Source organism: Xenopus laevis, chromosome 2S, assembly GCF_017654675.1.
Source record: "Xenopus laevis strain J_2021 chromosome 2S, Xenopus_laevis_v10.1, whole genome shotgun sequence".
In the NCBI taxonomy this organism is placed as follows: domain Eukaryota; kingdom Metazoa; phylum Chordata; class Amphibia; order Anura; family Pipidae; genus Xenopus; species Xenopus laevis.
In genome coordinates this window covers 85,623,502-85,640,553 of record NC_054374.1, presented here as the reverse complement: position 1 = coordinate 85,640,553, position 17,052 = coordinate 85,623,502, and the positions used below count along the sequence as shown (strand labels likewise).

The following is a 17,052-nucleotide window of genomic DNA, read 5'->3' as shown; positions in this document are numbered from 1 at the left end:
TACTCTTTCTGGTTGTCTGGCAAGCTGTTCAGTGATCTCAGTTCATGCCCCACTGACAACTCACTTGTTAATTTCTTTCAGAAAGGATTAAAATCCAGACATGATTCTGGGAAGAAAGAAGAGTACTTGTTAAAGCATAAACCATCATGTGAGTCAGTAACATATTAATAGAAGATGGGAAATCATCCATCAGATACATGAGAAACAACAAGAAAAATATAACCTTGGCACCATGGAAATTTGTCTTTTAAATTTAGGAGAGTCAGCTTTTTGCTACCTTGGTAAACTCAGGTGGCACTTGGAATTTTTCTCATTCCCTCACAATGAATGCAGAATAGAATAGAATATATGGCATCTGAAACTATGGTAGTCTAGCAGTTAAAGCTATTTGCGTATCACATATATGGTTGCCACACTAATTTATGCAAAGCACTGTGTGAGACAAACTGCAAACTCTTAGGGGCATCAATTTTGAAAACTTCAAAATTCGAACTCAAAAAGACCAACCGTAATTAAGTTGAAGTTTTTTTTGGGTCGAATAGGTCCGTTTTCAATCGAATAGGTCCATATTCAGCAGAATTCGAATCGTTCCAATCGAAGAAATAGTGCATTCGATCAAAAAATAGCTCGCAATTTGAATTTTTTTCATTCGAAAATTCTGTATCTGTTTGTTTTATGGTATTTGTTTATTGTTTTGTTAAGTTGCCTGGTTGTATTAATACCATCACAATGTTGTATTACAGAGAGTTTCAATGGCTGTCTCACCTGCCAGTCAGTGGACAGCTGGACACCATAACAGTACAACAGATGGTACAACCTCGATGTGGAATGAAGGATATTGAATCACTAGAACTGGTCAAAAGTCACCATCATGGTCAGCAACGCAGGAAACGTTATACATCCAAAAGTAAGTGAAAAGTATGCTTGACAAAGAGTGGAGTTGCTGTCCTGTAAACATTAAAGACAGTTTTATTAAATTGGAGTGGATGAAAATTTGTGTATTTTGGTGAAGTCTTGGTGTACAGACTCCATGACGTGCACCCAAGTGCAAATTGTGCAAAGATAGTAAGTGCGGTTTAATTGGAATCACAGCTAAAAAGTAATGTGCATTGCTGTTCAGTATCAAGTTTTATAGCAATAATTAACTATCAATATAAAGGCACCAAGACAGGGAGTGTTCTAAAAGTGACCAATTATCCCTTATCTTGTATTGGTCTCATAATGGTCGGTTGCTGTGCGTTACTGGACTGTGGAATACCATATACAGTAAAAGAAGCGTATCACAGACCTGACCCTTTTGCTTGGAAACTTTGTTCTTTGGAGTTTCAGGAGCTTCCTCTTGAACCTTCTGTTTCATGTAATGAGTGTTTTTTTCATTCATTAATATTAGTTTAGTAGCATTAACCTAAAGGGTCCAAACACATTTGTGTCATTTTGCTCAGCAATGCATATCTTTGGTCTATCTTTGAGATTCAATGAGGGTCTGTGCTTGAGATTTCACCTTTATTGATGTCTTGGGTTAGCTATAGTACACTGGTTTAAGTTTCTACACTAGTTTAGACATAAGTTATTTTGGCTTAGGATGCACACAGGCCATCTGCCCTTATAAATATACAGAAAATATGCATTCTGGTACAGACACATCTGTTTGTTGAAACACTGTACAGATAACGATAATGTCCATAATGCATTATAATGTATTTTAGCATCAACTGTGTCTAGCAATGGAAACTTCTTTGGTGGCAATTTGCAGATTGTGCAGTAATGCTAAAATCTTGGAAGAGGGGGGGGGGATATGGTAGATTGTGCAATTTTTTGTACCTGTGTTAGTGCCAATTTACCTTGATAAATGATTCCAAAACTTTTTACTGGTTATTCCTAGAAAAATAATCAGTTTAGACTCTACTTAATATAATGTATGCAATGCAGTGTTTACCAAATCCTGAAAATAGAAATTGACTTTTTTTTTTTAATATATATATTTTTATTAGAGTTGTCATTTTTGTTACAGACACTGTAATAAACTCATTCTGACATTTTCATATTGTACACAAAGCAAGTATAAAGGATTAACATAAGAGAACAAACTTGTTGTCCAATTTTCTTTATCTTTATCAAGTTCTGTCAAAGAACCCTGACCTACTAAGTAACCTACATCAGTGGGTAGTATGAAATATTAAATCTTTGTGCGACCCAGTTTTCCCATAGCCTTACAAGCAAATGAAGATTAACTAAGGTTATGAACCTTATGCCGAAAGAGAGGATAAACTAAGACCTGAGCTGATGGCCCGAGGAGCCCAAGGTAGAAAGTGACATCTTAAGGAAACATGTTTCCTGCTGTAGGTTATATGACAACTTGAAATACCACCAAAAAATGTTTCATGAACATAAAGGCGAATGTATAAATGACCTTTTGTGGCTAGAGGGATGACCTCTGCCACTTTTACTTCTACGTACAAATTGTAGTTCCACCCCACCATATACTTTATAATGTTTATTATTATGTTCTAGTTATATAGAAGGAAATTCGTTTTTGTTCTTTTTTTCACAATAATTCACATTGATGTTCTAAAACTGTATTTATTTTGGCCATAAAATACCTGAAACCCCAGCCTTGCTGTTAAAGGTTGGTTAGCCTGCGGATCCCCTTAAAACAAGCTTTCAATCTGCCATTGTCAACTTACCTCATTGACACAAAGTCCCTGACAGCAACTGGACACTAACTGGCCTCCCTAACTCCTATCTCTCCCCAATACAATTTATATTAAACACTGCTGCCAGAAATCTCCTTCTCTCATCCAAGAGACTTTGCATAAAACAAAGAATAACTTATAAGCTTCTTCACATGGATATCAAGGCCCTTCATTTCTCTTTACCTCAATATATCTCATGTGTCTCCATATATTCCTGGCATTCCTCTTAGACTCACTGCCTGGTCACACCACCCTCTACTAGCACTGCTGTTTTCTGCCTTAAACCTTTCTGACTTGATACTCCTTACATTTGGAATGCAATCCGTAAATTCCTCTGGAGAGAATCCTCCCTCAATCTCTTCAGAAATAAACTCAAAGATTACTTCTTGAAACACTCACATAACATTGACTGAGTCCTGTTGCTTAAGGGACAGTGTAACCACTGAAAACAACAGCAATTATTGCCCCCCTATGTGCATCTGTAAGTCACCTACCCCCTTAGATTCACCTTCCCACTTAGATTGTAAGCTCTACAGGACAGAGATCTCCTTCCTCTTGTCTATAATACTGAGTACTTGAACATGAATGTAACTATATTTTTGTAATTATCCTTTATTTCTATTAATGTATTTTTGTACTGTACAGTGCTGTGTCATGTGCAACTAGCTTTATAAATATTTTTATATATATATATATATATATATAGCAAAATTTTCCAGACCAGCACTCCCTTTTGGTGAAAAATCAACAATCTTTTATTGTGACATGGTATCTTATTCCAACGTTTCGATCCCAATAGGGATCTTTTTCAAGGAATATATATATATATATAATATGCATCCCAAATTAGGCTAGATACCTAGATAGGCTACTATATTTAGGGTTGCCACCTCACCCCTTTAAAACCGAACAAATATGGAATACACAGCCTGCAGGGCTAATTAGCAATTCATTTAGCTGCACGATACATGTCTGTACATAAATTAGTTCAGTCTGCAGCATGAATCTAAATGAATTGCTAATTAGCCATGCAGGCAATATAAATGACACTCAAAAAGATACAGCAAATAATTACTTTTTGACAAAAGTTTACTGTTGTTTAAGTACAGACGATTTAAAGAATCAATCATAAACGATTATGCTAATGTCCATAAGCAGTATTATTCTTTTCTTTTGAGTTTTGACATTTTAACATGATGAATAGCAAATATTTTAAAATATTCTAAGGTCAAAGGTCAGCACGCTGGATATTAGCTTTCTATCAACTGTTTACTTAACATGCAAATCTACCTAGTCAAATCCTTTATAGCCATTGTTTAAACTAGGAGAGTCACAGACCAAGGTTTACAAACACACAAAAAATGCAAAGATTCTTATTTAAGGCCTTTCAGCAGATTCCAGGTGTTATTGTGTCATAATCAGGGCTGATTAAGAGCCGAATTTCCGTGTCTTAACCCAGAAATTTGGCTCTTCTAGTGCTGAGAGCGATATTATACTCAATGCACTAGCAATGCGGCCCCCCTTTGACCCGCTACAACGCTGATTTTTAAGAGTGGAGGGGGGGGCGCATCTGGGCTATTGCCTCAGGGGACAGGAGCCCCAAAATCACCCCTGGCCATAATCATTAACTAAGATGCTGCAAGTGCTCATGTTTATTCCACAGATGAGTATCAAAGACTGAATGTAATGTAATAATCATAGGGAGATGTATTGAAACATGTAATGTTACATGTGTAAACAGTAGGTGTAATATATCTCAGCTTTTCTCACTCCGTACATCCTTTGATGCATTACGCCGTTTTCTTTGTGGTTTATCTGAATGTACACGTTGAAAAAATAGAAGCTTCTTCTCTTTCCACCATTACTAAATAATGTGTTAGGGAAACAAGTCAAGTACCGGTATACTGATTTTAGAAATTGTTTATTCATGGCCAGGCTAAATGATTGACTTTGATAAATGTTGCCAATTTCCAACACATTTTCTCTGCCAAGCTAGTGGCATTCACAAAGGCAATAGTTTTGCAACTCGGTAACTGCTTCTCTAAACAATGTTCTGCCTCTTCTTCCCTGGAAATCTGGCTGATTCCCAGTTGGTGGGCGTCAAAACGATGTATCTGAGCTTGCTTTGACATGAGTGTGATGTGATGAGATCATTCTCTCAGTACAAAATATGTCATATTTCACACACTAACTCAGAAGTTTCTTATATAGAAAGTGTCTCATGTTTCAACTGGTGCTTAAATGTCTTCCCATCCCCATGGTTTCTAACAAAATCATATTGTAAGTTTGATGATTAAGACGAAGAAAAGCCTGGCTATTCTGCCTCATGTAACACGTTTTAAAAAAACAGGGTATCCCAAACTTGTTCCTGCCAGTGGCTACACCCTGTAACTACCAGGGTTACATGCAACGCGTTCCTCTAGGTGGGCCTGCATGTTAATCACACTAAATTCTCACAAAGAATTTGATCTCTCATATAATTTGGGTGCCAGTGATACTTCAAACACTTTATTCTTTCAGATGTTCCTCTTACTATTTCAGCTTAGTTTTCACAACATCCAGAGTTAGCACTCACTGATTTGGTGAAGCAATCTCCAGTGCTAGGCAAAGCTCGCAGTGGTCCCTTACTCCAAAAATCTCCTATTCCTGAACCTAACCAGGTCCCTATACTGATGGCATTGACACTGCAAGGTAACCCTTACTGGCCTACTTGCTGGCTTCTCTACTAACTACCCTGATCCTGCCTCTCACTCCTAGAGTCAGGGGCGTAACTACCGGGGGAGCAGGGGGTGCAAATGGTCCAGGGCCCGCACCCCCGCAGGGCCCCCCGGAAGATCGTGCGCGCTGCAGCCGGCTGGAGTCGGCTGCAGCGGCAGAGAAAAATCACGCAGACAAGGGTGGGGGCGGGCCCGTCTGCGCGGCCCGCAACAGGGCCCACCCTCATCAAGTTACGTTACTGCCTAGAGTGAATTATTGTAAAATGTTCTAAAGCAGTGGTTCCCAACCAGTGGCTTGGGACCAACATTTTGCTCACCAACCTTTTGGATGTTGATCTCAGTGGCCTAAAAGCAGGTGCTTAGTGCTTGCAGGCAAGTTTTGGTTGAATAAAAACCAGGTGCACTGCCAAACAGAGCCTTCTGTAGGCTGCCAGTCCAGGGACTACCAAATAGCCAATCACAGCCCATATTTGGTACCCCCACTGGAACATTTCAGGCTTGTGTTGCCACCTAACTGTGTTAGGGCTCACCTGTTGCTCACAGATGAAAACAAAGTTTGGTGGACTACTGTTCTAACACTTACTTCACTTACTGGGACATACCTTTGTCCCAGGCTCATCAGCATACCACCTCCCCCAAAGAGACAGAACATGTGGTGGCTTCCCTTCTTATGACCTAGGGAACCCTGACACCCCAGGACAGTTACTGAACTGCTAGAGAAATACTTTAACCCAGTAATTCAGGCCCAACTTTAAGTTGGCCAAAACTCTCTTGGGGACTGCATGAAATAAAGCTGGCAAAACCTTCACCTACACTAATAATCTTCACCAGGCTTACACCAGTCAGTGGGCTGTGATCCTATCTATATAATGAAAGCTATGCATGTTGCAGTAATGTGTTATGGTTTGTAAAACAGAAAAGTGTTGGAAGAAAGTAATCACAGCAATTTTAAACTTTAAAGATAATTTTGAATATTTTGTTTGAATAGGAACATATATATCTGTTACTCGTTTGCCTGAATATTTCTTTTTCTGGCATCAAATTGGTGCCTGTAAAATGGCATCACCCTATCTGAAGCAACAAGCACCAGATACTAATAGACCAACTTACAAATAGAGTTTGTCAGGTTTCTGTAGACAGAAACCCAAAGCAATCAGTTGCAGAAAACACTAGTACTTGCTCGCAGTTTTTGCATGCAAAACCTAGACCATTGAAGGTTCATAATTCAGGGCAGTGGTGTATAGTTTAAATGTACAAGTTATTTACGACATAAATAAAAATTCTTCGTAATCTATTATTAGTAACCTTAACGCTTTTACATATACACTTTGGATTAATGCAATATTGTTCAGTTTATTATTAGTCAGCTTGTGATAAGTACTCTGAATCTCCCTGCTTCTTTTGGCATAGTCAGTCTGGGCAGACAAGAAACAATTCTTGGCTTTGTCTTCAGCTGCCTTGACATGTTGCTTTCATTAATGTGCACCGAGTGCAAGTATGCCAACCTGAATAGCTTTCTTAATTAATTAATCTAAAAATCAAAAACAAAAGGCTAAAGTCCTTTGATGGAAATACAACCCACGAAGATAGATATGTAGAAGTTGGAATCCTTTACATGGTGGGTGTATTTCTTTCAGTCATGCTGAGAATGGATGGGGATTTCAGGGAGTGGGTTTTTTCACTGGGCCCCATTTTACTTGTTGGCAGGCCTAACCACCAAGGGGACCCAGGAGACCAGATTTATTAAATCAAGAGGACATATGTCACAGAACTATATGAAACTAGTCTTCTTTATTTTACAGATAAGAAATGGTATAAACGACATTTAACTTATCAGATTGTCAACTGGCCCTGGTACCTATCCAAGCATCAGGTCAGGCAGGCGGTGAAAGCAGCGTTCCAGTTGTGGAGCAACGTTTCCTCTCTGACATTCTCTGAGGCTCTGCGAGACCCTGCAGACATCCGTTTAGCGTTCTATGAAGGGGATCACAATGATGGTGCAGGGAATGCTTTTGATGGACCAGGTACCAAACTATTAATTCTAAGCCTTTCTTCAGGTATTTCCTTGTGGGCAAAAAAAATATTTAGGAAAGCATTCATTCTCTTTCTTTTGTGTATTGATTCTAGAATATAAACAAATGATTTATTCCTCAATGCTGGTCCAAATTTTCTATGAGCTATACAGACCTAAGAGTTGAGTTTCTAAGGGAGGGAGGTTAGAGCTCAAATTGGCTCAACAGTTCTGCCTTGGAATCAACCAAAATTTTGTAAGCATAGTTCACATTTTCTCCCTGGTATTCATAACGCAAATATTTTGCTAAATAAATCACAAGTTCAGACAGTTCACAGTGTAGATTTTTCAGTTGCTCTTCCATATTTTATATCATCTTAAGACCCTTCATGCTAGTCATATTACATTACATTACATTACATTCTGTAATGGTATATTTTGCAGGTGGAGCCTTGGCACATGCTTTTTTCCCCAGAAGGGGGGAGGCCCATTTTGACAGTGCCGAACACTGGTCATTAGATGGTAAGGGCAGAAACCTATTTGTTGTACTGGCACATGAGATTGGACATACTTTGGGGCTGCAGCACTCCTCCTTCAAAAATGCCCTGATGTCCCCTTACTACAAGAAACTGAATAAAGACTATGTACTGAACTTCGATGACGTCCTGGCCATCCAAAATTTGTACGGTATGGTATTTGAATAATGTGATAACTGCATTTTTGTTATAACTGCTGCTTTTATAAATCACATTTGTTTTGTTTAGCACAAATTTTACACCTAAAGCACCAACTTCCTAGTCCTGAAGACCTTGTGTGAACCTGACAGCTGTTCAGTGCATGTGCCCCTGCATGTTGCTTTAGAAAATACTAATAAAACATTTTTTTATGAACAAGGTACAGCTCATTAAGCTGATTAAAATGAGAAGCCTGGAATTTCTGCTTAATTCAGATGTATGAAAGGTGGTGGGTCCTGGGGTGCCATGAACAAATGCCCCTTTTGTCCATGTATTGAACTGACAGACAGGTAGTGGATGGCTAAAATAGCAAAGAACATATTCTAGCACGTGTTAGCATAGATTATTTGTATGTGAATTAGCCTGAATCCTTAAAGCATTTAAAGAAAATGATTTCCAGGCCAGGATTTGTTGCAAGGTTCTATTTCATCATTACAGAGAAAAAGGAAATATTTTTTTAAAATCTGTAATTATTTGCTTAAACTGGACTCTGGCAATGGCTTTCCAGTAATTCAGAGCTTTCTGGATAACAGGTTTTCAGATTAGGGATCCCATACCTGTAATTTGCAGAGCTGTGTTTAGACAGACCCTGTACTGTGCTGTTGTATGTAGTAACCGGCTGTATTTGTAAGGCTACATATCAAAAAGTACTAGGGTGTTGGTAATATCTATCAAAAGCGACTTAGCTCATATCATGGGAAATACATGCAGAGGGAAAAAGAGAAAAATATTTTAGCATATATAAAGCAGGGATATTCATTATTTAAATTAACTGTTACACTTCAAATGTATACATGGCATACTGTGTATGGTGTGTGTATGCTACTGTATGTATAAATATCATCAAAATGCAACAGAATTAGACCTGTTTTTGTTCTAGGGATTGTCCTCCTCTTTGACAGACAACATAATTTTTCTAATTATATTAATTTAACCTTCTACTGATGATGTGCTTATAGATTTTTTGTCACAAGTTGCAATGTAATGTTACATTATGTAAGCTCATAGCATATCTAAACAAGCTTATTCTGTACCTACAGTATCTTTATTTTCGTTTGTATTTTAGGAGCACCCCCTAGTGGAAATCTGGTGCAACTCCCTGGAAAACAATTTGTGTTTTTTCAGGACTGGAGTCCTGAATCACATGAAGATTCAGGAATAAAACAGTTTTCCTACTGCCACTCCATCTTTGATGCCATCACATGGGGTAATTGATCCAGCCTTGCAATATTAAACGTATGTGGGGCCCTGTGTTTTTTTTAAACTGACCTTCCCAGGCACAACAGCTGTGGCTTTGTGAGCCTGAAATGCATGTTTTATAGCCTTGAAATTTAGGCATCTCTAATACAGGCAGACAGCTGGATGCATAGCATACAATTATATAGAGTGACATGATAAGTGACATGAATAGCAGAAAGCTTGAGAGATAGAAGAATAATCAAAAAACAATAAAATATAAATAATGAAGACCAATTGCAAAGTTGCTAGGAATAAGACATTCTATAACTTGCAAACTTTCATTATAGTTTCAATATTGTTCAGTAGCACATACTATTCAAAAAGTATATTTTTCATGAAAAGGCTTGATTAAAATGACAGTGTTTTACATAGGGGATGATTAATATGATGTATTTTTATCAAGACCTGCAATGTTTAGGGGGTCTAGTTTCCCTTTAAGTTTTATCTTATAAAGATAACTATTAGTCTATAGCAGGCATTTTAAGGTCGAAGCCTCTAAACAGACAAACAGTAGTAATTACAATGCTAAAACTTTGTTAGTTAGTTCATTTAGGTGACATTTCCAAGAGAAACAATATTTGTTGCATTGCCATAAAAGCAGGTCTTAGCTCATGTTTCATAGGAAACACATTTGTGCTGCTGTTACCCTCCTCATTTGTCTGTCTCATTTCTGTGTTCAGCTGACATTGCTGAGCAATATATTTGATTCCATCATTGGTAGAGCAATATTTTTCCAGGTTGCTTGTAATACTGTTCTGTGATATTTATTAGGTACAGCATCTCTTTGCATATGTGTCTACAGTGAACTCTTTAAATTTTTTCTCACATGTAGATTTGAAACAGACGTTATACATCTTTAAAGGCCGTCACTTTTGGACAGTCTCATTGGATTGTAAAATCTCACCTCCCCAAACTCTTCAGAAGCGCTGGAAGAAACTCCCTTCTTATGTTGAAGCTGCAGTGGTATCGGGTTTAGATGGAAAATTCTACTTCTTCAAAGGTAAGGCTTAGTTTAATACATTGGGCCTGACTAGAGAGCAGTAAAGGTATTTTTACTTCTTTTGGAACTGCACTATACATTAGATTCTGTCCTGGAAGAAGCAACTGTATCTCCATCCACTTTTGGTCTTGGAATTATGGTTGACTTGCTGATACGCCTCTCTTTTCATCTGTTCACCTTGTTATGAGATAAATGGGGTCCTGATCAAATTCTGGTCCACAAAAGTAGAACTGAAATCATTCTCAGCTGACTGTTCAGTCCCTTGCCATGTTTAACTTCAACTCAAAGCAATGAAAGGCTTCATGGTCTTTCTGTAAAGGAAATCAATGTCTGTAAAAGGTGCTTTACAGTGATAAAAAAACAAATAAGATGCTGTAAAATACTTTAAAGGGCCACATTTGGACTACAGGCCTCCAGTTGGAGAGCCCTTATATAAACTGACAAACCAGGGAAGAATTAATTGGTTGTTTTACATTGTGTTGAGAATTCTAAACATGAGATAATTATACGTACACCCAAAAATTAAGCTCAAGATTAAGAATGCCATACAGTGGCCACACACACACAATGTTTCCAAATGTGACTATATGCCATTTGCTTATACTGATGTGGAAAACAAGAAATTCTATCGAAACAAATCCTGACTGGAAACATTTGCTGCTCTCAGAAAATCAAAGCTTTGTTGTTCTCCCCAGGAATTAATAATTCTGCCTCCTGCATAAAATCAGTGCAGCTGTTCAGAGGCATGCTCCAAAATCATTTGCTGTAGCTGAGCAAGAGGCAGATTATCTGCCATGGTAATTAATTTATTTTAATGGTATTGAAACAATTTAAGAAGTCTGTGTTAGTCTGTATTATGTGCCCTATAAAAAGTATCACATGAAGGGTTGGTGAGAGCTTGGGCAATACATTTTAAGCTCATGTCTGGGATGATAAAATTCATGGTTATGCAGAGACATATGCATCGCTGTAAAGTAAAAGAAGAGAATGGTTAATAGATCTAAGTGGTATGATTATTTAGGGGCTCAGTTTATCTTCAGTAATTAAGCATCTTAAGCATATAATGCTTGATTTCTTACAATGTCTGTTGTTAAAATACGCTTTAAAAAAAATACATAATGACTATTTTGTACAGGCTATTTATTATAAAATATCTGTTTATAATACTTGACAGGTGGAAGGTGTTGGAGGTACAACGATTCCATGTTAGAAGAAGGCTTTCCTCAAAAATGTAGTATGAATGGTTTGCCTCATCGTCCTGACACTGCACTTTACTTTCAGCCTCTTGGTCACTTGGTCATCTTCAAGGGCTCTAAATATTATGTGGTTAATGAAGAGTCTCTAACAGTGGAACCTTACTACCCACGCAGCTTGCAGGACTGGAAAGGTGTGCCAGCCAACAGTCACAGTGTTCTGACCCATCACAATGGAGCGGTCTATTTTTTCAAAGGTGACAAATACTGGTTATTTGACCAAAACAAGCTGAAAGTAACTACTTCTGGGAAGTGGGCTGAAGACTTGTCTTGGATTGGTTGCAAAAAGGATGCAACTTGATTTGTCCTTCAATGTTAAAATGGCTTAATTTTTTTCTGCATAGCCCTAAGAATCTCAATCCTGTATTGCCATAAAGATATACCAAAGAATAAAACCTTGGACAGCTTCAAAGGATACTGTTTTGTATTTCTTTTTGACATAATCTCTGGTTTTCTTAAAATCCGTTTATTATATTCGGGACCCTGTAATAGTACAGAAAACCTTTACAGCAACTGGGAGTAAAACAAACTTTACAAGGGAGGAAAGCATGGCTGAACTACCAACAATTTGGGAGAAAGAACAGATAGAGAGGCAGATGCTTGGGAAACAATTATCAGCCAAATGACACATCTCAGTTTAGCATGTAACAGCCGCCATCTACTGGCCTTACATTAATAGTCAATACATAACACTGTTGCTTTGTCATTTTTTTTATGTAAAAATTGTCTTCAGCTTGGATATTTGCCTGAGACAGAAACACAATCTAGCCTTCCCATCTGCTTAGGTTATGCAGCCCATTATTGTATTGCTGGAATCAGATTCACATGGACTAATAATATTTTCAAAAGCAACAGTTCTCACTTCTTCACTAAACATCCCATTGACATCCCAAATGCCTTACCCTCATACATCTTTACATTACTTTACTTCAATAGCAAGAGTTGTAATGAGCAACAGCTGGAATGCAATAGTATCCACTCACCCCTCACAATTCACAATTTTTGCCATATTTATGGACATTCACTATACAAAAAAAATTGCAATTCTGTTTGCACACACAATCCAGCTTTATAAATATAACCATGTTTAACCAAGTTTATAACCAAGTTTATAACCAAGTTTATAAATGAGCCCCACTGTGAACTATAGAATATGCAATAAAAATCCTGCTGAATTGTATTTAGTGGGTAAAGTTTTAGGGTTAATGTTCAGAGAAAAAGACAAATAGACTGCACTGGAGATGGCCTTCCAGTAATTTGAAGCTTTGTCTGTATCAAATATTCGGATAGGGGATTCAATTATACTTTTACACATGACATGGTTTTCATGAACAGATATCAAGACCAATGTGACATCATTTATTTAGCTAAGCGTATATTGTTACTTGACAGGTAAGCGTATATTGTTACTTGACAGGAGACTTGAATGTTCTTTGGGGGGCAAGTACAGGCATTTCTGTCTATGAGACAAAGTTTTTGTTATGGTAAAGATCAAAGCTTGAACTTGGTAAATGTTTAACTAAAATATAAAGAAAACTTACCTTCTGCCTTGATACATTCTTTCTAGGTCCAGGTATCTACTGTATGTGCCTGCTTTTTTCTTAAAGGAGAAGGAAAGCTATGGAGGCATTTTATTGCCAATAGATTAGCTGCAATACTGCAAGCTATAACCAGGCCCGGATTTGTGGAAAGGCCACCTAGGCCACTTTAGGGGGGCGGCATGCTGCCCAACCAAACCCACATTGGTTCAAAAACACTGGGATACACTGGAGATACAATAATTTTCTAAATTTCCCATGCGCCAATCCCCATTGCTCCTGTCCCGCTGGAGGGGACAGAGCCGACGAACGGCAGTGGGCCTAGGGGCGGCCACTATGTAAATCCGGCCCTGGCTATAACACTATATTTATTCTGTAGAATGTTTTACCATACCTGAGTAAAAAGCTCTAGAAGCTCTCTGTTTGTTTAGGATAGGAGCTGCAGTATTAACGTGGTGTGACATCACTTCCTGCCTGAGTCTCTCCCTGCTCTGGGCTCAGATTACAGTAGATAAGGGGGGGGGGCGGAGAGGAGCAAACTGAGCATGCTTTTGCCCAGGCAATGAGGTTTAAGCTGAAGGCAGGTAGTCTAATACAGAAGTCCATGTGTACACAATAGATGGAAAGAAATGCAGTGTTTCTTTTGACAGGGGACACAGAGCAGCACTACTTTGGGGGGTTACTGGTATATTTAGATGGACCTTTCTGATACGGCTTACTTAGTCTTAACCTTTCCTTCTCCTTTAAGATGAATGCCGCAGCCTTACCACTTGTTGTTCGCTGCATTCAAAGTAGCTCAAACAACCGCAATATATATAAACAAATGTCAGCACATGCCAGACAATGGAACGGCTAGTCACAAACCAGCTGTCTTCCTGAAATGTCTGTTACCTGATTTATGTTAATTGGATACTGTGAAAACAAATCTGCCAGTAAATGGTGCTCCTCCTGTAATGTAGCTATTGTGCTAGTCTAGAGCTGATATTATAACATCAGAGAAACAAGTACTGGGTTGTACAATAACACTCATCATCTAGACCAGTGATCCCCAATAGTGATGAACAAAATTTTACGCCAGGTTTTGCCACAAAAATTATGCCCATGGGTGAAAAACATTGTTGCTTGATAAAAAACTTTTGTCGCCCATAGACTTCAATGCGTTTCAACTAATTTTTGACTTTTTGCAAATTTTCAGCAAAATGGGTCAGATTTGCCCATCACTAGTCCACAACCAGTGCCTCACAAGCAACATGTTGCTCACCAACCCCTTGGATGTTGCTCCCAGTGGCCATAAAGCAGATGCTTCTTTTTGAATTCCAGGTTTGGAGGCAAGTTTTGGTTGTATAAACACTAGGTTTACTGACAAACAGAACCTCCTGTTGGCTGCCAATCTAAATAAAGGCTACCAATGGTCAATCACAGCCCATAATTTGCACACTCAGGATCATTTTGCATTTTTTTGTTGCTGTCCAACTTTTTTTTTTACAATTGAATGTGGCTGATGGGTTAAAAGGGTTGGAAATCTGTGGTCTAAGACAGATGGGCATTGAATATATAACAGATTAAATAATAGGCACTACATATAATGATGATGTGATGCAATACTTAATGCTTCACATAGCAGAAAAATACAGAGGAATCCTATATTTCAAAAATATTTACTTGGCACTCCTAAGACCCAACTTTCTTACATCAATTATCAAATCTAGAAACTATGTGGCCAGTTCTTAATGTTCCTGTTTCTCAATTTTAATTTCCTCATTTGTGTTGGTATGGTGTAACTATACCTGTACCACCCCTGTCATGCTTTGTTTAAAAAACTTGAGACAAAGTAAATAACATATTGCGCAAGGTTTCTTCTGTGCTTTCAGTGGTACAGGTTTTGTTGCCATATACTCTACATTGTCATGGCTTCTACTGGCGTAATGGCAGAACTACAAAATAAATCATGAAGAGTGCACAATAGATCTAGAGTTTGCTTTCTTTTGGGTTGCTTTTTATATTACTGGCAATCTGGCATGCACAACGTATAAATACCCGGAATTCTGTTCTTATCTCTGAAAAGGTAAAAATAAAGACTTATCCAAGTTTTAAGTAGGGTCTCTTTTCTTTTTAATAGGGCATACCTTATTATCAACATTCAGTATTCATTGTCTAAATATTTGCATTTTCAAAAGGCATCCATTTATTTTAAATGAATATTTATGCTGGCACTGCTGGCCACAATTCTACATACTGTGGGCTGATGCCTTTCCTCTCTAGCTTATAACGGGGGCCATCTGTGACTGGTAGATTACTGTCATCGGGAAGATGGTTGGACAGGCACGTGCTGTAAAACAGTAACATAACTAGAGCACCCGGGGACCCAGGTGCAGACCGGGTAGCCGGGCCCCCCTGAGCAAAATTTTGGCACCGGGTTTCCATCAGTGCAAGCATCCAGCGGGGCCCAGCGGGTGCAGGCCCTGTTGCAATCGCACCCCCTGCACCCACCCCCAGTAGTTCCACAATTGCTGTTAAAATAGACATGTTGCATGGTCTTGGAGGAGTTTATTCTGCAGAGAGGGGAATTCCCCATTTATTGTGATCACCTGTGCACACCCTCTGATTTAATTTTTTTTACTCAGAAAACTTGTTAACTTGAAAACTTATAACCGTAACCACAGGTCCAACATATTTTCTGCTTTGTATCAACAGTGAACATGAAACATGTAGGGATCTCCTTCCTCTTTTCAGTTTGACACTGAGCTCTTATTTTTAATGAAATTGTACTTTGTATTTGTTTATATTATTTGTATTTATTTGTATTTATGTGTATTGACACCTGTTTGTTCTTTTAATTCGCTGATCTGCTGAGCAGCACTGTGTACATAAGTAGTGCTGTATAAATAAAAAGTTACATACATACACATAAATGTGTATGGAATCCGTTATCCGGAGGCCCATTATCCAGACAGATCCAAATTAAGAGAAGGATGTCTCCCATGGACTGCAATTTAATCAAATAATTAAACTTTTTAAAAATGGTTTCCTTTTTCTCTGTAATAATAAAACAGTACCTTGTACTTGATCCAAACTAAGATATAATTAATCCTTATTGAAAAAAAAACTGTTTATTGGATTTATTAGTATGTTTATATGATTTTCTAGTAGGCTTAAGGCATGAAGATCCAAATTATGAAAAGATCTGTTATCTGGAAAACCCCAGGTCTCAAACATTCTGGACTACAAATGCACAAAGTAATGGAAAGCACATCCAATATCAAGAAAATAATAGAAAACATTATAACAAAAAAAATAAAGAAAATACAAAAAAATTATACAAAAATAATAAAGAAACAAGTTTCGACCTTAAGGGTCTTCCTCAGGGGCACAAAATAGACAAAACAACAAAAAGGCAGCTGCCTTTATTTTCTTTATTTTTTTTGTAATACATTTTTCTATTATTTTCTTGAAATTGGGTGTGCTATCCATTACTTTGTGCATTGTAGTCTTGTATGGAGACCCTTGTGGGGAGTCCCCTATGGATTAGCACCCCTCTTTTTACTTCAATGGGTGTGTGCCTTCTCTCTTCATATCTTGTTCAAACATTCTGGACAACAGGTACCACACCTGTACAGAAAGAGAACTGCAACTTCCTATGCCCAGGATTCTTTGTTATCATCTGCCTATCAGACTTTGATTTATCTTCCTCTGATATAGCTTTTAGGATTTTAACTAAAACATCCCTGTCGGCATATAACTGCAACTCAGCCAAGCATGACAATGACAACTCGTAGGTCCAAGGAAAGGGTTTCATTTTGCAAGCTTTCCTTTTGTTTGGGTAAGACACTCAGCCGACTGGACTGCAGGGCCGGGAGATCTCACAGA

The 17,052-nt window shown here is 38.1% G+C and overlaps 1 protein-coding gene across 4 annotated transcripts in view; it reads left to right on the top strand.

The window, feature by feature from the left end:
• mmp28.S (matrix metallopeptidase 28 S homeolog) overlaps positions 1-12,059 on the top strand; it is a 28,727-nt gene extending 16,668 nt beyond the window's left edge. For 2 of the 4 annotated variants that reach the window (XM_041583035.1, XM_041583036.1), the window contains 7 exons: positions 82-148; positions 744-907; positions 7,213-7,434; positions 7,866-8,108; positions 9,222-9,362; positions 10,227-10,394; positions 11,569-12,059. In XM_041583035.1, the coding sequence (XP_041438969.1) occupies positions 808-907; positions 7,213-7,434; positions 7,866-8,108; positions 9,222-9,362; positions 10,227-10,394; positions 11,569-11,948 (1,254 nt within the window). In that variant the 5' untranslated portion in view covers positions 82-148; positions 744-807 and the 3' untranslated portion in view covers positions 11,949-12,059. 4 annotated transcript variants of the gene reach the window in all.
• The last annotated feature ends 4,993 nt before the right edge of the window (positions 12,060-17,052 follow it).